Source organism: Pecten maximus, chromosome 19, assembly GCF_902652985.1.
Source record: "Pecten maximus chromosome 19, xPecMax1.1, whole genome shotgun sequence".
In the NCBI taxonomy this organism is placed as follows: domain Eukaryota; kingdom Metazoa; phylum Mollusca; class Bivalvia; order Pectinida; family Pectinidae; genus Pecten; species Pecten maximus.
Genome location: NC_047033.1, coordinates 6781351 through 6806329, shown reverse-complemented (window position 1 = coordinate 6806329; position 24979 = coordinate 6781351). Strand labels below are relative to the sequence as shown.

Below are 24979 nucleotides of genomic sequence, written 5' to 3'. Positions count from 1 at the left end.
GAAATACTTTTACTATGATATCTCATTGAGGAAGAATCTCCAACTAGAAATGTTTTCTAGTGGAAATAATTTGCAGATTTTTTTCAAAAAAAGAAATCGAATCCGATTTCAAATTTAACCTTTTCCCTGACAGTATCATTAAGTGTACATTTGGCTGTATTTTTGACAAACTGCTCTTTGATTAATTGATCCTGGCAGGATTATCTTTCAACATTTCTTACATATTTCCCAGATATATATGTCATACCTTTACAGAAAATGAATATGGCAAAGGCTGCTGCCGAGAAACAAATCAAAGAAATGGACGAGATCAAGAAGGTGGTTCGCCGTATGTCTGTTGATGTGGAAGAGAAGAAAAACCTTCTGGTAATTCTTGTATTATATATGTATGTCTACAGGAACAAGCTAGTGTAATGGGTGGTCGAGTAGTACAGTTGTAACACCCATGGCTTTCACCTAAGCGGCCGGGGTTCAATTCCTTGATAACACACTTGGCTTTCACCTAAGGGGCCGGGGTTCAATTCCTTGATGGGACTTGGAAATGTATTGCGGTTACCTGCCCGACCTCGTGGGTTTTTTCTACGGGTATTTCAGTTCCTCCCACAGTAAGACGTCTCGCATACTTCCATCCAGGCCAACAGGCATGATTAATATAAGTTGGTTTAACTTTTTTGCAATTGTTGTAAAATAAAGTTTACATTTGTGAAACATTCTTTTAAAAAGTGACATAATTGTAATATTATGATGAATTAAAGGTAGCTAAAATACATGTATAGTTTTGAAACTTAGTAGGCTTTATAATCTTCACATAAAATTGTGTTTTTCCGAGTGGCATTTTGATTCAAATATTTTTTGAAAGTTTATTGTTCTTTGTTTATGTAAGTATTTAAATCGTGTCTGGACAGGGCTGTTAATGAGGGCGTTTTGGGGCCGTTTATGGGCCCCATTCCCAATTGAAATTATTCCATATCTAAGCCAAATCCCCAAAATTCGCAGTTTACCCCTGAAAAAATCTTTCCCAATTCACCAATTTTCATCCCTAATGAGACAAAAAGGCCTCCATCTCAAACCAGTGAGAAAAACCCTACCAGAGATCAAATCTTGTTAGGATGTGCTATAAATATAACTTACAGTTATGGTTCACGAACAACATTTTTCAGATTTTGTGATTTTAGTCCTGAGGGTGTGGGGACTATAGTTTTCTGTCCATCTGTGAACATATCCACATACAACATATGTATGAATGTAACACCAAAGTTTGTCAGCACAACTAGCATGTAACACCAAAGTTTGTCAGCACAAGCTAGCATGTAACACCAAAGTTTGTCAGCACTAGCTAGCGGCTTCATTCCTTGAGAGATTTTGATCAAACATTAAAAACAATTATAACCCTTAATATCTCAGACAAGCTCAGGTTTCAGGGTTGTTGGTCAAGGTTAAGGTCAGTATTTCAATTTATAAAAGAAATCCTTGTTTACAATTGCTCCACTCATACTCTTAATCCTGCTGGTCTGAATGCATTCTGATAAGTTTCTGTTGATGTTGGTGTTACATGTAGAGGCTGATGCTGTGTATCATCTTCACAGGCTCAGTACGAGGAGAAGAATAAAACTCTGATGCGGAAACTTCAGCAATACGAATCCCAGATGAAGACCCTGCAGGCAGAGATAGAGACAAGAATCGTGGAGAAAACGGTGACAGTCACCCAGGAGGTAGAGGCTGCTGTTAACAAGAAATTGAAAAAACCTCCACCTGCCCCAGGTAAATGCTTACCTCCACCTGCCCAACATAATTCAAACCTTACCAGCCCCAGTTAATTAGTTCAATCATCTACCAGCTGTAGGTAAATGCTATCTTCCACCTGCCCCAAGTAAATGCAAACCTCCACCTGCCCAATATAATTTAAACCTCACCAGCCCCAGTTAAGTTCAAACCTCTACCAGCTGCAGGTAAAAACAAACCTCCGCAAGTCCCAGGTAGAATACCTCCACCAGTCCAAGAAATCCATACCAAAACATGTCCTAGGAACTGGGAGCAAGAGACATTTGGCAGTCATCACTTGCCACACCAGCTTATTTTGTATTAAGGGGTCGCGGTGGCCAAGTGGTTAAGGTTTATCACTAGACCTCCACCTCTGGGTTGCGAGTTCAAAACCTACGTTGGGTAGTTGCCAGGTACTGACCGTAGGCGGGTGGTTTTTCTCTGGGTACTCCGGCTTTCCTCCACCTCCAAAACCTGGCACGTCCTCAAATGACCCTGGCTGTTAATAGGACATTAAACAAAAAAAAACAAATCCTTTGTATTAGACAATACAAATCCATCACCTTGGTGTTTATCGATGAAGTAGTAGATGCTTACCCTTCTCGAACACCTGGCCTTATTCTCCTTTTTTAGCCCACCATCATCAGATGGTGGGCTATTCAAATCGCCCTGCGTCCCTGGTCCGTGGTCCGTCCGTCCGTCCGTAAACAATTCTTGTTATCGCTATTTCTGAGAAAGTACTGAAAGGATCTTTCTGAAATTTCATATGTAGGTTCCCCATGGTGCCTAGTTATGCATATTGCATTTTGAGACCAATCGGAAAAGAACATGGCCGACAGGCAGCCATCTTGGATTTTGACAATTGAAATTTGTTATCGCTATTTCTCAGAAAATACTGAAGGGATCTTTCTGAAATTTCATATGTAGGTTCCCCTTGGTGCCTAGTTATGCATATTGCATTCTGAGACCAATCGGAAAACAACATGGCCGACAGGCAGCCATCTTGGATTTTGATAATTGAAGTTTGTTATCGCTATTTCTCAGAAAGCACTGAAGGGATCTTTATCAAATTTCATATGTAGGCTCCCCATGGTGCCTTGTTATGTATATTGAATTTTGAGACCAATCGGAAAACAACATGGCCGACAGGCAGCCCTCTTGGATTTTGACAATTGAAGTTTGTTATCGCTATTTCTCAGAAATAAATTAAGGGATCTTTCTGAAATTTCATATGTAAGTTCCCCTTGGGTCCTAGTTATGCATATTGTATTTTGAGACCAATCGGAAAACAACATGGATTTTGACAATTGAAGTTTGTTATCGCTATTAATCAGAAATTGCTGAAAGGATCTTTCTGAAATTTCATTTGAAGGTTGCCCTCTGTGCCTTGTTATGGTCTGTTTCTGAATTTACACAGGTTAGTAAGACTTAGAGGAAGGGAAAAGTAGCGAAAAGATCAGAAGAAGGGAAAAGTAGAGAAAAGATCAATCTGACATGGAACCTATAAAGATCATTCAATGGTGGGCGCCAAGATCCCTCTGAGATCTCTTGTTTATTTTCCATATAACTCCATGCGAATCTATGTTTGGTTCATATCTTGCCCTTGTTTTGTCAATTATGAGAATTAAGGTTTCGTTTGCCTGTCCATATTCTATGATTTTATATGCAATTAATTTGATAGTTTTATTTGACTTGTAGAGGTCATCAAAGTGGTTGACTCCTCCACTCAGTTGAAGTTGGATGAAACAGAGGTCAAGCTAAAGGAAGCACTGGTAAGTCAGTGACTTTTGGAACTCAGATATTTGAGTCAAGAGGCTATATCTCTTGATCAGATCCTACAGATCCTAAAGTGACTATCTTTCACCGAAAGTGAAAAAGGTGATACCATACACATGTATATATTCAGTCGAACCTTTTGTCTCGAAGTCATTGGGGCTATGAAAAGTCTTCGAGATATTCTGACGATTCGAGGTAACCACATATATTTTCCATTATAATTTTTACCAGCAGTACTGACTGTTTACATTAAGTTATACAGGGGTCTTTGAGTTATCAGAGGTAACAAGGTTGACATATTAAATATGTACTTGTTTTATTTTTTGCAATTTTTATGATACAACTGTTTTGGATAATTAATGTTGTGCTGATTGATGTTTGTAATATACAGTCCTTTTAAATTTGGTTATGCCCTATATGTATCATTTTGCGGTCGACCATTCGTAGAATAATCATTCCTGTTGATGGAATTTTTGTCGTTGATTGGAATGAAAAGGAATGTTGGAGTTTGAATTCTAATTAGAAAGATTTTTGTGTTGTTTGCAGGACAGAATTGAAATACTGAGAGAGAAACTGAGAGAACTGGACAGACAATGGAAGCACGAGCAAGGTAAACATTGAACAGATATCATGGAAAAATAAAAACAAATAGTCAAGCCTGTGTATAAAGGATACCCAAGGCTTTTGTTCTTTCTTTTATAGAGTGGTGTCCTTTATATAGGTTCAACAAGCTGTCCCTTACAAACGAAGAACCAAGCCAAAGTCTGATTACAGTACACTATACTTCTCCTGATTTATAATACTTAAAAACACTAAATAATGAATAAAAAACAAATATTTAAAGATAAATATAAATGATTAATTAATTTTCAAGATTTATCTGACACAAAAATGTATTGATATTTGAAAGTAGCAGTTTCAAAATGATTCCTCACATTATCACACTATAGGGAGATAAAATTCAGAAAAAAAACTTCATATTAACATAGTAAAAAAAATAAAATGTAACTCTTAACAAAATGCTCATTATGTAAAGAGAACACGTCAATATTAAAAAAAAGTTCGAAATATCTTTATGCCATAATATTTTGGGGTATAGAAGTTTGACCTGAGCGAACAAATTTTTTTTTTTTTAATCAGACCTGTACATGGCTGTAATAAGAATTTTAAAAAAATCACTCTTACAACACTAACACACAAAACATTGTTGAAACATTGAGGAATTTACTGTAGTTCCCTATTCTCGCTGTACTTAACTGAAAGCAGCTCGTGTCGTAATTGATGTCGTAAGCATATTATTAGCAGAAAGACGTGATTTATGATTAAATCAATGATACAAATAAAATAAAACCCCACTTACTTGAACGAGCATTCCTTGAATACCCCTTTTTGTCAATCTGCCAACTTCATCCAGACGGCGTTCTTTGTAAATTGACCTCAGATAACTCCCAACGTATTACAATTCTATGCTTGATTCAGTATAATATGAGGCCTGTCTTCTTTTTTATGCCCCGCCATATTGTTATTACACATGTGTCTAAGATATTTATGACATTGACTGTAATAGGTCAGTTATGTTGTGAAATATGTTTATTATGATACTAAAAATGAGACCAATGAACACAATGTTAAAAAGTGAGACCAGGATTATTATGTTCTTATGACCCTGCCGTGAAATTGGGGGCATATAATGTTACCCATGTCCGTCCTGTCCTGTCATTTTCTTGTTTTTCGGGAGTTTTTTACAACGATCTAAACAACATGTTTACACATATGTTTACATATTGGTATTTAGTTTGAGAAATGTCACCCTTTAAAATTTAATAACTTTTTAAATTGCCAGTACTATACCATACTATTTTGGCTATAAATTGCCAGTACTATACCATACTATTTTGGCTTTAAATTGCCAGTACTATACCATACTATTTTGGCTTTAAATTGCCAGTACTATACCATACTATTTTGGCTTTAAATTGCCAGTACTATACCATACTATTTTGGCTTTAAATTGCCAGTACTATACCATACTATTTTGGCATAAACTGCCAGTACTATACCATACTATTTTGGCTTTAAATTGCCAGTACTATACCATACTATTTTGGCATAAACTGCCAGTACTATACCATACTATTTTGGCTTTAAATTGCCAGTACTATACCATACTATTTTGGCTTTAAATTGCCAGTACTATACCATACTATTTTGGCTTTAAATTGCCAGTACTATACCATACTATTTTGGCTTTAAATTGCCAGTACTATACCATACTATTTTGGCTTTAAATTGCCAGTACTATACCATACTATTTTGGCTTTAAATTGCCAGTACTATACCATACTATTTTGGCTTTAAATTGCCAGTACTATACCATACTATTTTGGCTTTAAATTGCCAGTACTATACCATACTATTTTGGCTTTAAATTGCCAGTACTATACCATACTATTTTGGCTTTAAATTGCCAGTACTATACCATACTATTTTGGCTTTAAATTGCCAGTACTATACCATACTATTTTGGCATAAACTGCCAGTACTATACCATACTATTTTGGCATAAACTGCCAGTACTATACCATACTATTTTGGCATAAACTGCCAGTACTATACCATACTATTTTGGCTATAAATTGCCAGTACTATACCATACTATTTTGGCTATAAATTGCCAGTACTATACCATACTATTTTGGCTTTAAATTGCCAGTACTATACCATACTATTTTGGCTATAAATTGCCAGTACTATACCATACTATTTTGGCTATAAATTGCCAGTACTATACCATACTATTTTGGCTATAAATTGCCAGTACTATACCATACTATTTTGGCTTTAAATTGCCAGTACTATACCATACTATTTTGGCTATAAATTGCCAGTACTATACCATACTATTTTGGCTATAAATTGCCAGTACTATACCATACTATTTTGGCTATAAATTGCCAGTAATATACCATACTATTTTGGCTTTAAATTGCCAGTACTATACCATACTATTTTGGCTTTAAATTGCCAGTACTATACCATACTATTTTGGCTTTAAATTGCCAGTACTATACCATACTATTTTGGCATAAACTGCTATTAAAAATTGAAAACTTTTATTATTATGGAACTCTTGTATGACTGTCTCACTAAGGTAGCATATATCCTTAACTATATTTGTTTGTTTTCCTATTTGTAGAGAAAGTGAGGATATTACGGTCGGACCTAGAGAAGGCTGAACGTGCGGCAGAGGAAGCTATGGAGGCCATGCCAGAAACCATTAACATTATCGAAATGCCTGTTGAGGTCCAGGTAAGGCATAGCATAGAAATGCTGTTTAGTTAAAAAAAAAAAAAAAAAAAAATGGCTATCTACCAAAATGTAGTAAAAACCAAAGTTAGATGGTGGGCTGTTCAAATCGCCGTATGTTCATTGTTCATCCTTGTTATCCTCATTTCTTGACAAGTTCTGGTAGGATACTTCTCAAACATCACATGTAGGTTCCCTTTTGTTCCTAATTGAGCCCATTCAATTTTGAGTCTGATCAGGGATACAAAATGGCCAACAGACAGCCATCTTGGATTTTGACAAAGCTATTCATAGACCTTTAAAATCAATTGCTAAGGGGTAAAGAGGAAAGACCAATAAAGACCATTCGATAGTGGGAACCAATATCCCACTTGGATCTCTTGTTAACATGTTACTTGTATGTTAACAAGCTGGTATTAAATATTAGCCAAAATATTGCATTCCTCAGTGCATACTTGCTGCACTGGCCATTTGTGGGATGAAGGTGACAAAGTGTAGTCACTGATATGTCACACTTGAATTTCTGGCTATGAAACTGTAAGCATGGAAATTTACGTGACGGGGAAATTTACACTAATTTCCCTGAGTCCTATTGATCTTGAAATTTTCCCCGGGTATTATTTGATATCAGTTTGCCTTATCTCGAACTATAAATGGGTGGATTGATTGCGAAAATTACCCCCATGCGTATAGTTAGCATACCAAATCTGCGATATTAACCTCCTGTGAAAATAACCACATTTACGGTATATTAAACATTTTTAGGCCAATGTTCAGTGCTTTATTTCAAAGCATTTATATATAATATATTAAGTATTTAGATGGATGTCGAAAACCTAGATTTACCAAAAATACCAGGGTAAGGTCCTCATCTCTCTTCTCCCTTCATCTTCGCCAGGGCAGTTGTGGTTACTACTAAACAGTGCTAGGCTAGGACACATTCAAATCTGGGGTCGTTCCCAAACTTTATAATACAATAGATGAGATAGATCAGATGACTCCCCACTCGTTCACCCCATCCTTTTACTCCATACTATACTCCTTCGACTTCATGTCCTCTCTTTTATCATCAGCTGAAAGACTGTAAGACCATGATAGCTGGCATGAAAGCCATTAAATAGATAAATAAAACTAAATGAAAATATTACGAGCAAGCAAAACTTTACTTGTTTGGTTTGCTTCAGCAACAAGATGTGGAGAAGGATTCTGCCTATTACAAGACGCTGCTGTCGGGAATGAAGAATGAGTTTAACACAGAGATCGAAAAGCTCAAAGGCTTCCTGAAAAAAGAACGGTCAAGGTATCAGTGGAAATGTTTGTAGTGCTTGCCATATCTGAATTACATGAATCCTCTGGCTTTAGACGTGTGATTATTTCTGTGTTGTGTTGAAACAATGAAAATTGAGAATTTGATTCTGGTGATCAGGCAGCTGTTTTAAAATTCAAGTCCATTGGCCTCTTGTGATTGAAATTTCTGATTAATTATGCTTCAAATTTAGTATAGGCATTGGGTCTTATATTTTGAACACTGTTTTAATTAGAATAAGTTACTTCTGTAAAAGGAACAGGTCGGTGTGGATTGTACATTGCATGTAGGGTTCAATACACAATATATTACTGTGTGTTTCCCTCTTTCTTCATATTCATACACAACTAATCCCACAGTTGTGATTTAAGAAATCTCAGGAAAAACATGGGGAGTAGTATAAAAGTAGTGTCAGATCTGGTCTGTCGTAAGACGACAGGGCATGCTACTTTGGCTCAGTTGGTAGAGCTGGAGATTATCATGCCAGAGAGCCAGGTTTCCTGTCGGGTCGTTTGATAGAAATATTTTATAAAATCATAGGCTTCCATCAAATCCCCAAAATAAAAATTTCATTGCGACTGCACAATTGTCAAATTACAAAATGGTTTTACTTCTAATACATGTACCGTATTTGAATTTCAACTAAAATTTGGAGTATTTTCATAGGAACATTGCCGCTGTTCGGCGAGTCGAGAACAATCACAAAGACCATCTTCATGCCATACAGAAAGACACGCTGAGGGTGCTACGTGCCATCATACACTTCCGTGATCATGTTATCAACATTCTGGAGAAGGAAAATCTGAAAGAGCCTGCTTTCGCTCTCACACAGTTGCCTACTCTTATCCCAGAGAAGGTAACGTTAGCCTCCACACAACTTTCACCTTGATGTGTGCTCTTCACATGAATATCAATTCTTATCTCTCATACGGTCAATGATTTTTGTTTTTTAAATCTGTATATATTAGAAATGATTGGAATGAAACTAGATTGCATACAATTATAGCTTTTTAATAAGGTCAATACATGATTTTATTAACCTGAGAATAAATATTGACTGTCAGGACAAATTAGGAAGATTAAATGTATGAATTTCCTATGGTGCCTCCTTTATATGTCCATTTCTGATTCTGAGAAATAATTTTTTTGTGAATCACTACTTTTCCAATTTAATGAAGTTTTCATTCGACATATAGAAATTAGATTTGTGCAGTTAAGAATTATCCTTTGATACACTTTTAAAGAGGCTTGCCTGCAGAGAGATCAGAAAAATTGGCTAATAGAAAGAGATTTTTTACACATGACAGAATGTTGGAATTGTTGAGTTTTTTATTTTATTTTCCTTATAAAATGCTGAAAAGTGATATTAAAACCTCATTTTTTAAATATTATTTATTTAATCGCAACCCGCAATAAGTCCCCGCTATAAAGTGGAGGCTAATTTGATTGACACATCAAAGAAACAAGCACGTGCACAGTGCCGCACAGTGATAACTTCAAAGGCAGCGGCGATTTACAAAGAAGATTTGCCGTTATATTCCATACATTTCCCTCTCAGGTTGAGTTTTAAAACGTCTTTTAAATATATATTCTGTAATTGTTTTCAAGAAATAAAGTCGGAAAGCCTCTAATTTTGTCACATAGAAATGTGTACTGAAGTTTATTTAGTGATCGGAGATGTGCCGTTTACCGGTCCGTCTGCGGGTAAGCCTCTTTAACAAATGGCAGCAAGCATGAAGATTTATCATATTAAACCTGTGTAATTGACTGTACAATGTAGATAAAAATCGTCACTTAGACCCATGTTAAATTTATTGGTGTTTCCCCTGGAAAACTCTGGGTCAAGTCTTCGTTCTGAAGGAAGGCATCATGTAGCCCTTGTAAATTACCAACCTACTTTTGGAAAATTTCTCCTTGCCTTAATTATATGTTTCTTAGTCCTTATGGGGACAATGAAAGGTGACCTCTGTTAAATACATGAAGATCCTGATTGATATTTTGTAGTATTTACTTTTGGATCCTACATTCAGGGAATATTCTATCTGTATTTGGAAAATTTCTCCTTGCCTTAATTATATGTTTCTTAGTCCTTATGGGGACAATGAAAGGCGACCTCTGTTAAATACATGAAGATCCTGATCGATATTTTGTAGTATTTACTTCTGGATCATACATTCAGGGAATTTTCTATCTGTATTTTACTCTTAATCAGGCATGTTTTGTTATAGTCCCCTACCGATGGATGAAACTGGGAAGGGGGGGTGGGCTATAGGCTTCCTCTCCATCCGTCTTGTAATGTATGTACATAACGCCAAAGTTTGTCAGGGCTCAAGCATCTTCATTCTTTGAGGGATTTCGATCAAACTTCGCAAAATGATAAAAGACCATAATATCTCAGAGTTTTTTGGGTCATTGTAACTGCTACTATTATTGGTGGGGCCGGTAGGGGACATACCATACTCAGCATGTTTGTTCATTTGGTAAATAACTTATTCAAAGTTATTTCCCTTCATTAACATGTTGATTCAGCTTTTCTGTCAATTTACCATCTGTTTCTCCTTTCTTCTTTCTCACTTTCCTTTTTTCTGACACATCTGTTAGCTTGTTCCTGACCCGCGTGAAATGCTGGCCTTGTTGGTAGGGAATGTTGTGGAATGTAAGTTGATGGCATGGCCGTGTTATTGTGATAGTTATGTCTTTTTTTCATGTTCTTCTTTTCAATAATGCACATCTAACTTGATTCAGTAGATGCATGTTCAAGGATCATATGAATTCAGGAATGTCAAATTCTTCCTGAAATCGACTACTTCAGTAACTCCATTTATAATGTGACCAAATATACCCTCGATTATACTGACTTTTATTATTTGAATCAATTTATCCTCAAATATACTTTTATAATGTAACCCGATTTATCCTCAAATATATTAAGTTTTTAGGTCATCTGACCCGAAGGGTCAGGATGACCTATAGTCATCATGCTTCGTCCGTCGTCGTGCACCATGCGTAAACTTTTCACATTTCAATCTTCTTCTCAAGTTCCACCAGTGGGATTAAGCTGAAACTTGCCTGAAATGATCCTGAGATGGTCCTGACCAAGTGTTGTTATTTTTCGGGTCGATCCGAAATCCAAGATGGCCGCCATAGCCACCATTTTGAAAACACATTTTAAACTTCTTCTCAAGTTCCACCAGTGCTGTTGGGCTGAAACTTGCCAGAAATGATCCCGACCAAGTGTTGTTATTTTTCGGGTCGGTCCGAAATCCAAGATGGCCGCCATAGACGCCATATTGAAAAACACATTTAAAACTTCTTCTCAAGTTCCACCAGTGCTATTGAGCTGAAACTTAACTGAGATGATCCTGATATGATCCCGACCAAGTGTTGTTATTTTTCGGGTCTGTCCGAAATCCAAGATGGCCACCATAACCACCATCTTGAAAAACACATTTTAAACTTCTTCTCAAGTTCCACCAGTGCTATTGAGCTGAAACTTGCCTGAAATGATCCTGATATGATCGCGACCAAGTGTTGTTATTTTTCGGGTCGGTCCTAAATCCAAGATGGCCACCATAACCACCATCTTCAAAAACACATCTTAAACTTCTTCTCAAGTTCCACTAGTGCTGTTGGGCTGAAACTTGCCTGAAATGTTCCTGAGATGATCCCGACCAAGTGGTTTTTTTTTTTAGATTGGTCTGAAATCCAAGATGGCCGCCATATCTGCCATCTTAAAAAACACATTTTAAACTTCTTCTCCAGTTTCACTGGTGCCATTGAGCTGGAAATTGGTGAGGATGTTAAGGAAGGAGGGCCAACAAAGTGTTGTTATTTTTTCGGCCTCGTAAAAACTTTGACATGGCAGCAATGACGGCCATTTTGTAACATGATTGCACAATTGTGGTTTTCCAGAACAACACCTATTTCAAACTTCTCAAATTTCACCGGTGGGATTCAGCTCTTACTTACCAGAAATTATCCTTAGATGGTCCAGACCAAGTGTTATTATTTATTGGGTCGGTCAGAAATCCAAGATGGCCACCATGGCCAACAGTGTCACTATATACTTGCTACAGAGAATGCATACTACAATCTAATATAAGGGTTTTAATTTAGAGTCAGATGACCGTTAAGGCCCCTGGGCCTCTTGTTTTATGTTAATACCCTATTTATCCTTGAATGTACTGACTTTTGCAATCAAATGTGGCCCAATTATCCTCAAACATACTGATTTTTATAATTTGACCTGATTAACCTTCTTATATACAGACTATTATGATTTGAACCGATTTACCCGCAAATATATAAACTTTTAAGATTAAACCTCAAAATATACTAATTCTCAAGTTAAATTCCTACTGATGTCTGACTTTGATTGTCTGATTATATTAAATCTTTGTAATACCTAGTGTACACGAACTATAAAATACAGGCATTGTTTGATTCAAAATGTTGTAGATTATGTTCAATGTATTTTCTTATAAACTGCTTGATGGAAAATACATTGAACTGAAAGTATCTAAATTATTGGTATTGGAAATTTATTAAAATTATATATTTAAAGTTTGAAAGTTTATATTTCTACGTATTGAGTAGGCAGTGTAAAATAATTCTGTTTAATATTTACATCCAGACATGCACAAAATGGAGCTAACATTGGCAAATGCGTTTCTGGCAATGCGGATGGTGGTGAAGGGAGCTATCGAGGCTCAGAAGGAATTCGCTCAGCAGCAGCAACTTATGAAGCCACGGTCTGTCGATCGTCTCAAGGACGAGGAGTCAAAGGTGATGCTTATAACTTCTGTTATTGATAGAATAACTAATGGAGGAATATAATATCAAATAACAGAATAAGTTTAATTAACTCAGTGGTGAGAAGTTTAAGAATCTCTTTATCACGCATCTCATATCAAATCATGCAAGAATTTTCCAATTAAGACAGATGCATATCGACTCAGAGATGCTTTTTACTACAGTTATGTGATCATCTTTATTTATGACAAGAGTATTATATTACAGGTACTTGCTAAATGATTATGATCATTAATTGATTATTGATTAGTGAATAAAAGTGAAAATGTAAATGCATAAACAACAAATTTGGGCTGTAGGAGATGTGTTGAAAGAAGTTTTATTGTATTAAGTCTGAATTTAAAAAAAAAAAATCAAATGCTTTTTGAAAATCAGTTATTCCCATTTTCACCTAAAAGTCTGCTATCCCTGAAAGTTTCCATGTAAAAGTCCAACCATGATCGACCACAGCTAATCACAATCAACCACCAGGAATCATACGATAAAAAGGTTAATCACTGTTATCAAGAAATCAATGTCAGAGAATAATATGCAGACTATGCTACCCTTGAATTCTTTAATTGGGAAATATGTCTTGTTTGATGTCAGTTGACTATTCCGGAATGTCTTATCTTTATAAATATGGTCTCCTGATATTGCAGGCTCGAGTCAAACATGTACAGACAGCCAAGATGGAGACAACCCGTTTGTCACACAGACTGAAAAAGGCCAAGGAACGGCTACAGAAGTTTGAGGAAATCTCTGATCTTTCTTCATCAGTAAGTTCACCTGGGTGATATGAAAGCTGTTCTGATCATTTGTAATTGAATAATTTTGGTTATCTTTTCTTAATCTCAAAATTTAAACTGCTCTCACATTTGCCCCCTCCTCACTTTGACATGGGGACATGTCCCTCCTGTCCCATCACGTCACGTTCTCATCCTTTCCTGCTTCAATGTAAACATTAACAAGCGTCAAGTATGAGTATACTTCGGAGTGACATTGTAGTGTTTCAGGATTCCAAGGTCAAGGCTGAGGTCACACTTGCTATATATAGAAAATCATCAGTTGATTCCGCTTAAATACTTATAAAGTTCATTCCTTCGTGGATTTTGGTCAAATTTATGCAGCGGTCACATGGGAGCTCAGGGCTTCGGGTCGAAGTGACATTTTTAAAAACTTTTAATTTTAAAAACTTAAGGTTATATTCGGACTTTGAGTGTTGTATTACAGTAAAGTTTATAACTTTTACAGACTGAGAAAAATACAAGATTCCCGTTTACTTTTGTTTTTATAGCATAAACTGATTTCAATGATGGAATGCCCCTTTAAACTAAATTTTCATGCAGTCTTTCCTGACCACAAGTGCTTGAAAAGTTCAAGGTTACTGTTACTATAAAAAGAAAATCTGTTTCAATGCAATAGCTCTTGTAATAACCCAACTTTCTGCACAGAGCCCCACTCGATTTGCACTCTTCTCCTTCTAGAATATATCTTCCGGTCACTCGATTTGTAGCTCTTCTGCTTCTGAAAGATCTTCTACTTCTTCCGTCTCGAAGGTGGAAGATTTACACCGAGTTTCACTAGAGAAGGATTTATGACACATACATGTACATGTTTGTGTCATAGTGTTTGAGAAAACTTAAAAACTTGTTTGTTTTGGGTTATATTCTACCGGTTAACTCGATTTACATATAACGGAATGCGATCTTCTTAGAAGGCTTCTCTTCTGAGAAGAATGCAAATCGAGTGGGGCTCTGGCGACAAATTCACTTCTGTGGAATTCTTGTATTTACTCAAGAAGGGGGCTAGGGGTATATACTCATTTGTATCGCTGGAGTACAGTGTGCTCTGAAATGTTTTACTTTTCATCTTTACAGGACAAGAAGTATCTTGCATTGTTGGAACGATACAGAATGGTTTGGAAGATGTACAACCGACTCCAAAAGGATATGGATGTTCTGTATGTATGGGGGAAGATCTCAAAAGGTTTAATGATTGTTATAGAAAAAGTTCCAATACTTCTCATCAGCCAGAGTTGCAAATATGGGGGTGATCTCAAAAAGATTTTAACAGCTGTTAGAGTTGCAAAGATATTTTCAAGATAATATTATGTTAATACTGACAGGGGATCATTTCTGTCATCTGTAATGTTTGAATTTTTTTTTTTTTTTTTAAATTAATAATTATGATTCATAAACTACACCAACAGTTTTTTCCTCCTCGCCATTCAGGAGTAAATGGTTTTCAGGCAAACGTAGTTCATGATTACCTGACATTTTCCTGCATCTATCACATCTGAGGTTATGTGTGAAGCACATCCAAGGAGTTCATTGTGAATTACAAATGAGTAAAAATAGGGATCTCAAAAGCTGTCAGAGTGGCATAAATGGGTGGTTGCAAAAGATCAAACTGATGTTAAAATTGCAAAATGTGGGGATGGTCTCAAATGATCATAAGCTGTTATGAAGCATTTTCCTCGGTGTGATAATTATATAAATGTTCATATCGTAACCAGTCGCGGAGTTGTGGTTCAATTCTTTTTCAGTCAGTCAGATTTCCAGACTTCTTTGGAAGACCAAATCAAGGAAAGAGAAGATTTCATGGTGACTTCAATAAGAATGGATCTTAAAGAGGTTTGTATCGGCCATCGTCCTACAGCAGAGAACAATTTACTCTGAAAGTAGTATTATTTATGTCGCTTACTAGTAATTAGTTGTTGACTGGTGTTGATAACCCTGGATGGTAGGTGACTTATACTGGGAACATTTACATTTATCATTTTAATCTTTAATTCCAAAACTGGTAACAAGCAGGATTAGTCCAGGATATCATCACTCTAGCAGTCGTACTTTTTCTGGGAAGATATACATATTTTAATCTTAATTTCAAAACTGGTAACCAGTAGGGTTAATCCTGGGTGTTGTCACTCTAGCAGTCGTATTTATTCGGGGAAGATTTACATATTTTAATCTTAATTTCAAAACTGGTAACCAGTAGGGTTAATCCTGGGTGTTGCCACTGTAGCAGTCGTATTTGTTCTGGGAAGATTTACATATTTTAATCTTAATTTCAAAACTGGTAACCAGTAGGGTTAATCCTGGGTGTTGCCACTGTAGCAGTCGTATTTGTTCTTGAAAGATTTACATATTTTAATCTTAGTTTCAATACTGATAGGGTTTGTTCAGGTTCATCTCTCTAGCAGTCCTATTTATCTGAAGATGTTGATGAAATTTCACTGGTATGTTGGTAATGAGAATACTTTGCAAGCCTTTGAATATCTGCCGTGTTACATGGCTACGTTTACTATGCACTACGCCTGAACATCTGAAGGTGCTCCGATCAGGCGTAGTGCATAGTAAACATAGCCATGTAACAGCTGATTTTAATCAGATTGAAGTCGGTGTTATTTAGTTTTACCAAATCTTCACACCTATGTTTGTATTCTATGAAGTACCCTGGATTGCTTTTTACCATGTATATTGATATTTTAAAATGTCATGATCAAAATAACAAAGATACAAAATTACAAATATTAGTTTCTTTTCTTACTTTATATGATTCCTGCCAGGATTATGGATGTAGGAAGTCCAAAGTCAATTGGGGGCAGAGATTTTTGTGAGCCTTTATTTCTTATAGATCAGGAATGTAAAGTTCAACTTTTCTTGCATGTAAATATTTTTGTGACATTATACAGAGTAAGAAAACCAATGAAGCCCAATTGAAGATGACCATTGGTGACCAAAAGAGGAATCTGGACATTTTACAGAAGGCATTCGAGGATAATAAAATCTCCAAGGATCTATATGCAGTGAGTGTTTTCTTTGATTAGAAAATTCCTTTACTACTCTATCTTGCAAGTGTTGTTTCCTCTTATTAAGTTCCTGAGATATCAAATCCAGGGTCTACATTCAAATATTTATAAGGTAACATTTATATTTTGGAATTTTAAAATTTACAATTCTTTAAAACTAAAAAACTATACATTTTTTTATATATTTTTTAAGTAGATCTATACTTCTAACTCATTCTCTTTGGCCCATTAACTCAGATTTCATGTAGTAAAACTGAAAAGTTTGCAGCTGGTGGTTGGGGTTGTAGGTCAAAGGCCAACGTGATATTTTATTTTGCCTCTCAAAGAGAAGGGGAAGCTGATGTTGTCACCCTGGTGTCAGCGACAGCATTGCTTTCTAAATGTTAATATTTGGGTGCAAGTGTTGAATGACAAAAAAATATCAGTAAACTCCTTACTAAGTGTACTAGGGATCAAATATTTGGTTTGATGATTGCTTTTGGGGTTAACTATCATTTACTGGAGTCACTTACTATAATCTATTTGACCTTTAACTAATGCAATATTTCCTGTTAAAGTGTAAGTCTATTGCGATATAGAATCCAGTTTGGGAACTCGGCCCCTAATGCTAGTGTGAGGTATGGCGGGACTCTTTTAAGTAGAAACCTGGTTTCCATGAGATGACTTGAGTTACCTTCAGCCAATCGACCTCAAGTCTTCATGAGCTGCTTCTTTTTTGAAGGTGCTCCCTATTAGTTACTTTTCAGGTCTGAATGTGGCAGGTCAAGGTCATTGTTACTATGATTAAAAATTAAAAAAAAAAAAAAAAAAATTGGCTCCGTGTGTTAACTTGGAATTGCTTGGGCACATCATACACAAACAACAGATAGTGGTTCCTTACAAAAAAGTGTGTATAAAAAGTCGCTTTTCTGAAGGTCAAATGTCAAGATAATTGTTACTATAAATAGAAATCAGCTTCGCTACAATAGCTGAATTTTTAAGTGCTTTTGGGCCAATTTCACTGAAGGTTCATACACAGTTTTTGTAGAGGTACAAATAACAGGTGATAACTCTGAACTCTGGACTCATGAATTTGTTCCTGTTCTTAATTCCAATCTGAAATGTTTACAGATGGCAGTGTCGCTAATTAAGAAGGCAATGGTTGTCCCACAGAAGCGGCTCCGTTACCTTGTGGAGCAGTATATAGCTTTTCAGACTGTCAAAGAAACTAGGAGTAAGTATGAGGATGTTTTCGGCACATAAAACTTCGACTAATTTGAGGGACATTTTCAGGCCATGAGGCTATAAGTAAGAGTGAATAAATATTCATTCCATGCAACCAAGAGTAATTAGGAGTAATTAATTATCAGTCCATATGTATCAGTCTCTGACCGGGAACGAGACTTGGGGAGGACTGTAGTTCTTACTAGATATGTCTGTTCATCCTTTTGCAAAATATCTTGTTCGGGCTCTATCTCCTGTCATGTATCATTCTAACCTACATTTTGACCTTCGACCTATATCAAAGAAAAAGTCTGCCCAGGCTCTACCTCCAGCATTATTACATTGTGGCTGGAACTTCATACTAGGGGCATGGGTACATCTTATTACGAATTTATCATCTATGCATTCTTGGCACTTAATTTCTTATTCAATGGGAGACTGTAATTCAGCGAATTGCGTTGCTTTTCTCTCTTTTCATTTTCTTAATCATTTCCCTTACTAAACCTTGCTTTTGGCACTTTTGCATAAGGCATTTACCCAAAGAAGGATGAATTTGGTTTGTTCTCCCAAAGAGACAAACCCGGACCTTTAAAAGTGGCAGAGGTACTTTTCTGATTTTGTTAGGATTCGTTATCCACTTGTTTGTATAATGTGACCGGGTGGAGTGCTGTACCAAGGTTATTGGATATCAACTTGTCTGTATGATGTGACAGGGTGAAGTGTCGTACCCAGGTTATTGGTTATCAACTTGTCTGTATAATTTGACAGGGTGGAGTAACGTGCCCAGGTTGTCTGTATGATGTGACAGGGTGGAGTACTGTGCCCAGGTTGTCTGTATAATGTGACAGGGTGGAGTGCCGTACCCAGGTTATTGGTTATCAACTTGTCTGTATAATGTGACAGGGTGGAGTACTGTGCCCAGGTTATTGGTTATCAACTTGTCTGTATAATTTGACAGGGTGGAGTACCGTGCCCAGGTTGTCTGTATGATGTGACAGGGTGGAGTACCGTGCCTAGGTTATTGGTTATCAACTTGTCTGTATGATGTGACAGGGTGGAGTGCTGTACCCAGGTTGTCTGTATAATGTGACAGGGTGGAGTATGATGTGACAGGGTGGAGTGTCGTATCCAGGTTATTGGTTATCCACTTGTCTGTATAATGTGACAGGGTGGAGTATGATGTGACCGGGTGGAGTGTCGTGCCAAGGTTATTGGTTATCAACTTGTCTGTATAATGTGACAGGGTGGAGTGCCGTGCTAAGGTTATTGGTTATCAACTTGTCTGTATAATGTGACAGGGTGGAGTGCTGTACCCAGGTTATTGGTTATCAACTTGTCTGTATGATGTGACAGGGTGGAGTGCTGTACCCAGGTTATTGGTTATCAACTTGTCTGTATGATGTGACCGGGTGGAGTGCTGTACCCAGGTTATTGGTTATCAACTTGTCTGTATAATGTGACAGGGTGGAGTGCCGTGCCCAGGTTGTCTGTATAATGTGACAGGGTGGAGTGCCGTGCCCAGGTTGTCTGTATAATGTGACAGGGTGGAGTGCTGTACCCAGGTTATTGGTTATCAACTTGTCTGTATGATGTGACCGGGTGGAGTGCTGTACCCAGGTTATTGGTTATCAACTTGTCTGTATAATGTGACAGGGTGGAGTGCCGTGCCCAGGTTGTCTGTATAATGTGACAGGGTGGAGTGCTGTACCTAGGTTATTGGTTATCAACTTGTCTGTATGATTCGACCGGGTGGAGTGCTGTGCCAAGGTTATTGGTTATCAACTTGTCTGTATAATGTGACAGGGTGGAGTGCCGTGCTAAGGTTATTGGTTATCAACTTGTCTGTATAATGTGACAGGGTGGAGTGCTGTACCCAGGTTATTGGTTATCAACTTGTCTGTATGATGTGACAGGGTGGAGTGCTGTACCCAGGTTATTGGTTATCAACTTGTCTGTATAATGTGACAGGGTGGAGTGCCGTGCCGAGGTTGTCTGTATAATGTGACAGGGTGGAGTGCTGTACCCAGGTTATTGGTTATCAACTTGTCTGTATGATGTGACCGGGTGGAGTGCTGTACCCAGGTTATTGGTTATCAACTTGTCTGTATAATGTGACAGGGTGGAGTGCCGTGCCCAGGTTATGACATTTCAGTGTGATGTCACTGTAAAATATCTCCCATCACCTGTGAACACTCATGCTCGACCTTAGCTGCTGTTACAGCATACAACCGAAACTAATTCTCCTGTTGTATAGAAATGAAATGTCATGGTTTGTGATTTCTTTGTTTACCAGACCGCGTAAAAGTGATTCTGAGCGACGAACACTTGGGCATGGAAATGAGGAAAGACATCATAAGCTACATGAAACGGATTGATGAGAAGTTTCACATGAGTATGACTATGTGGCATGAACAGATGGCCACCCTGGAGAAGGAACGAAGAAATCTCTTCAAATCTATCTGGAGAGTGTATGTTCATGTTTCAGAATTAATATTTCATTTTATCATGTAACTAGCCTGTTCTGTCATATTACATGTACACAGCTTTATCATAAATATTGTAAGACACGTTTATTAACACAATGGTGATGTCATCAATAAATCACAATAGCCATACGAGTTTGCACCATTGACTCTGTATGTAGAGTAAAGCATATCGCCCAGGTCGGAGTTCACCTCTTTTATAGAAATATATTTCAGTGATTTCATTTAATATATTCTGATGAATATGAGTTACGTGATAAAGTGAATCTTTCATTCATGATGATATGAATTAATTAAGATCGTACAATAGTTTGATACACCACTCACTAAAACTATCGTGGCATATTCAATTATTGAACTCGTTAAGTAAATTCCATATTACATGGCCAAAATAAATTCCATATGACATAGCCAAAATAAATTCCATATGACATAGCCAAAATAAATTTCCATATGACATAGCCAAAATAATTTCCATATGACATAACCATTCATGAATTAATTAAGATCCTCTATTTACTATAGAACTGGCCTGCTCTACCATGTAATATACAGCTGTCATAAATATTGGAAGACACACATAGTGGTGTCGTTAACGGTTCATGACATCATGATAACTATATGATGTGGCACTATTGTCTCTGTATGGAAAATACTCTTAGATGAAAGTCACTTGTCTGATATGGAAATTAAACGGAGAATTCTCACTTACATTCTCATAAATATGAGTTGTATGGAAAACAGGATCTTGTGCTCGGCGTTGTATGGAATTTGTCAAACTTGTTCAATATTTGGATATGCCACAAGCATTAAGGCTCTTGACTTATCAAATTATTAAACTCATTTGATTTATTATACACTGTACATGTATATGACACAGCCACTCTTATGATATCCTCTATTCAAGCTAGAATACGCTGTGTAAAAGGAAAATCATCCTCGATACTCCAGAGGTAAGATCACCTTACCTTTTCTCATAGAGCATAGGTGATCGTATTCCCTGGAGAATCGAGGATGAAGAAAATGAGAAATAGTGAATATGCAGCATCACAAGTACATTCTGGGAAACAGATAATGATATGTTTTAGTATTTTGGAGTAGGGGTTCTATAGATCAGACCATACCACTTTAGTGTAAACAGCTGATATAATAATCATAATTACAATTTCTTCTAGAAATAACTACCCCAGGGTATATACTACAACACAAAGTAATCTGTCGGATTATCTCTACAAGCCTGATTCTCTAAACTGTATCAACATTCCAGTTATTACTCTTTAGAGTCTTTTCAATCGAATGAAAAGCAATTGAAAAATTACAAAAGATTTGATGTATTACAAACAAATTGAAAACTGTTTGCAAGCTTTCTAAACATCTGTCTCCTTTGCCAGGCAAAGAGCGCAAATGAATTGAGCTTTGATGGCCATTCACAAATCACAGTACATGTATTAAGAATCAATCCTGTCCTTTCCAGGTCTATCTAGTCTACAAGTATATATTTGAAAATGCTGTTACAAAATGCCTAAATGGGAAATATTTTCATTATTAGATTTACGGATGTTGTCACGGAGACTGGGCTGTTGCTGGTGCACCCTCTCCTGAAGGGGGATGACGAGAACTCTGTCTACGCCCGTCTCACAGGAGCTCTTAACAGGGACCAACTCCGACGAATGCTCGCAAAGCGAAAGACCGCTCGAGGATTTAACCAAATGCCCAAGTCTATCAATGGCTACAATGCTCTCAACTCGTACAAAATACACAAGACGTGGCAGACAAAGGTATGCTGTTGACTAAATTCAGAAATAAAGCTATTGTTTTCTGCAATTGTTCACTCAGATTTTGGGATTTCAATTTCTTGCCTTGCTTTCACATTCCTATACCATTGTTACAGCATAGCCATTGTTTTATCAACTCAAAAGAGATGCAGTTGCTTTGGTAACATCAATCTTATTCTCTTGTCACATTTCTCTTCTATAACCAACCAAACCATGTCAATATTTAGGTGAAAAGATGAAAAGTTATGATTTCTCAATCAATTATTTAAACTTTTGAGAGGAAAAAGGCTGACACAAGATAGCAGTAATTTTTCTTCAGGTAAATGTCAGTTATTTTACCAAAAGTTTATTCACCTTTATATTTATATTTTGTTCCAGCTGAATTTGTTCAACAAGGATTCGGATATTATCGTGACCACCCCTCATGTAGTTGAATATGACGTCAACAAGCCCTTGATGAGTGCTAAAAGGTAGGTCTTTTATACGTTTCAGAATGATTTTAGATAAAAATAATAGCAGGGGTATGGGAGGCTACTAGTGTCCATCCTCTCTTTGCATGGAGATTATCCATATCTTGAGCCAAAGCGTGTATGAAAGTAATTTTGGAAGAGCAAAAACTAATGTACTGCAAATGATACATCGTTAGCTCACCAGGTCAAAAGCACTGGTGAGCTTATGCCATGGAGTGGTGTCTGTCCGTCAACAGTCAAATTTTCCTTTAAATCACTACTCGTCATGAACGAATGCATGTACATGTATTTCGACCTAATTTGGTCAGAAACATCCTTCAGGAAGGGGATCAAATTTTTCGAAAATGGGGATTCTTGCCCCCGCTGGAGCCAGAGGGGTGGGGCTTAAAAGGGGAAATCGAGACAAGTCATTGAATTCACTACATGTCATGAATGACTGAATGGAATTTGACCAACTTTGGTCAGTAGCATTCATAAGGGAAAGGAAAAATATTTTGCATAAATGGTGACTCTGGTCCCCATTGGGCAAGAGGGGAGGGTTGGGGCCTACTGGTAATAGTGGAAATAGAGGTAATTTCTTCATATGGCTACTGTGTTTTCTGAAATATCCAGGAGAGCGATGCAGGCCCCTTGGGCCTCTTGTTTCAAAACAAAAATCATAACTCCTTAATATTATATAATACTCATATTTACAGAAAACTGATGGAGAAACGCGGATCTTTCCCACTGGCTACAAGTCAGAATTATTTCATCACCAAAGAGATGCAGATACAGGAATCTTAACAGGTCTGAGGGACACCGCTGCTTGTCTCAGATCGTAATCAGAATCTTGGTTTCCTTCCTTCCAAACCGATACTGATGGACGTCGATACTCACCACTGTTGCCATGTAACTATTCCTGCCTGCGCCAAACAATATAGATGAATCAACACCACTGCTGATATCAGAGTATCGTTTTACAAGTGCAATAAAAATAAAGAGCAGCTTTTTCCTGTTTGTTTTATATCTTACTATTTGTATTAACATTCCTATGTTTTTACCTTCAAATATACCCTACTGATGGATTTAAATGAGTAATCATGAACAGATTTGATTTTGAATATTATCGAAGTGAGTTAATAAGGTTGGTCCTGGTAAACAAACTCTTGCAATAAACAAATTTGTAACTCACTTCCAGTTCGAGTAGAGAAATTAACCCTGTAGATAGTTGAAATAACTAATATATGCCATTGCGATACTGGTGTTTTCACTCAATAAACAAGAGGCCCAGAGGGCCTGTATCACTCACCAGGTTGGATTTGACCAAACGTCAAAATAATGTTCATGTTCAACTTGTTAATATCTATATTTGTTGATGTCAACAATGCTATGGGGTTGGGATCTCAATGGTTTCAAAAATATAAATGTCCAGCAATGCTATATATGGTTATGGGGTGGGGATCTCGAGGGTTTAAACTAGTAGCAATTCAAAGGATTTAGCTAAATATCCGCTATGGGGCCCCGCCCCTCTGGCCCCCAGGGAGTCACATCCCCCGTTTACGCACCATTAGATCACATTTGCCCAATGCTGCTCCAGACTGGTTTCATCAAAATCCATTCAGGCGTTCAGGACAAGTAGTGGTTTTAAGGATGTACCTCAATTTCCCCTATTGGGCCCCATCCCTCCGGTCCCAGGGGAGCCACATCCTCTGTTTATATAACGTTTAAACCCTTTGCCCAATAATGCACTAGACCAAATTTTATCAAAATCCATTCAATCATTTAAGACTAATAGGATTTAAAGGATTAACTTCAATTTCTTGTACTCGGTGCCACCCCAAGGGAACCATACCCACCGTTTATACAAGGTTTGATCCCCATTGTCCAATAATGCTCCAGACCAAATTTTATCAAAATCCATTCAGGTGTTCAGGACTAGTAGAAATTTAAAGGAAATGTTGATGGAGGATGGATTCTGCACTATGGCATAAGCTCACCAGTCCTTCGGGTCAGGTGAGCTAAAAATTGACTACAATCATTCCTCTAAACAACATTTCTGTAACGTTTAATATGTGCCTAGGACTGTTGAAAAGAAATTGCATGTATGGTGGGTGCTAAAGTTTTAATAACTTCATTCATGGGGTCCTGTTTGACAAACCTCAATCCTATTGGATAGATATTTTACTGGAATAGCCTCATGTATCGTATATACATCAGTCATATAAGATTAGTTACTGTAAGTCTTGTAATTACATCAATACTGAACTAAATATTCTTTACGTGTTGAGGTGAAATAAAACCACAAACAAGAGAAA

General features: G+C 37.0%; 1 protein-coding gene across 1 annotated transcript in view; it reads left to right on the top strand.

The window, feature by feature from the left end:
• The window catches only part of LOC117317861 (paramyosin-like), a 39505-nt gene extending 15832 nt beyond the window's left edge, over nt 1-23673 (top strand). The window contains exons 12-29 of the mRNA XM_033872819.1: nt 256-366; nt 1587-1761; nt 3460-3533; nt 4084-4147; nt 6734-6846; nt 8028-8143; nt 8816-9005; nt 10751-10805; nt 12783-12934; nt 13603-13719; nt 14821-14903; nt 15489-15576; nt 16638-16751; nt 17865-17967; nt 20251-20425; nt 21990-22218; nt 22594-22685; nt 23381-23673. Coding sequence (XP_033728710.1) covers nt 256-366; nt 1587-1761; nt 3460-3533; nt 4084-4147; nt 6734-6846; nt 8028-8143; nt 8816-9005; nt 10751-10805; nt 12783-12934; nt 13603-13719; nt 14821-14903; nt 15489-15576; nt 16638-16751; nt 17865-17967; nt 20251-20425; nt 21990-22218; nt 22594-22685; nt 23381-23468 — 2139 coding nt within the window. The 3' untranslated portion in view covers nt 23469-23673. The remainder of the gene's footprint in view (nt 1-255; nt 367-1586; nt 1762-3459; nt 3534-4083; nt 4148-6733; nt 6847-8027; nt 8144-8815; nt 9006-10750; nt 10806-12782; nt 12935-13602; nt 13720-14820; nt 14904-15488; nt 15577-16637; nt 16752-17864; nt 17968-20250; nt 20426-21989; nt 22219-22593; nt 22686-23380) is intronic.
• Nucleotides 23674-24979: the final 1306 nt, after the last annotated feature.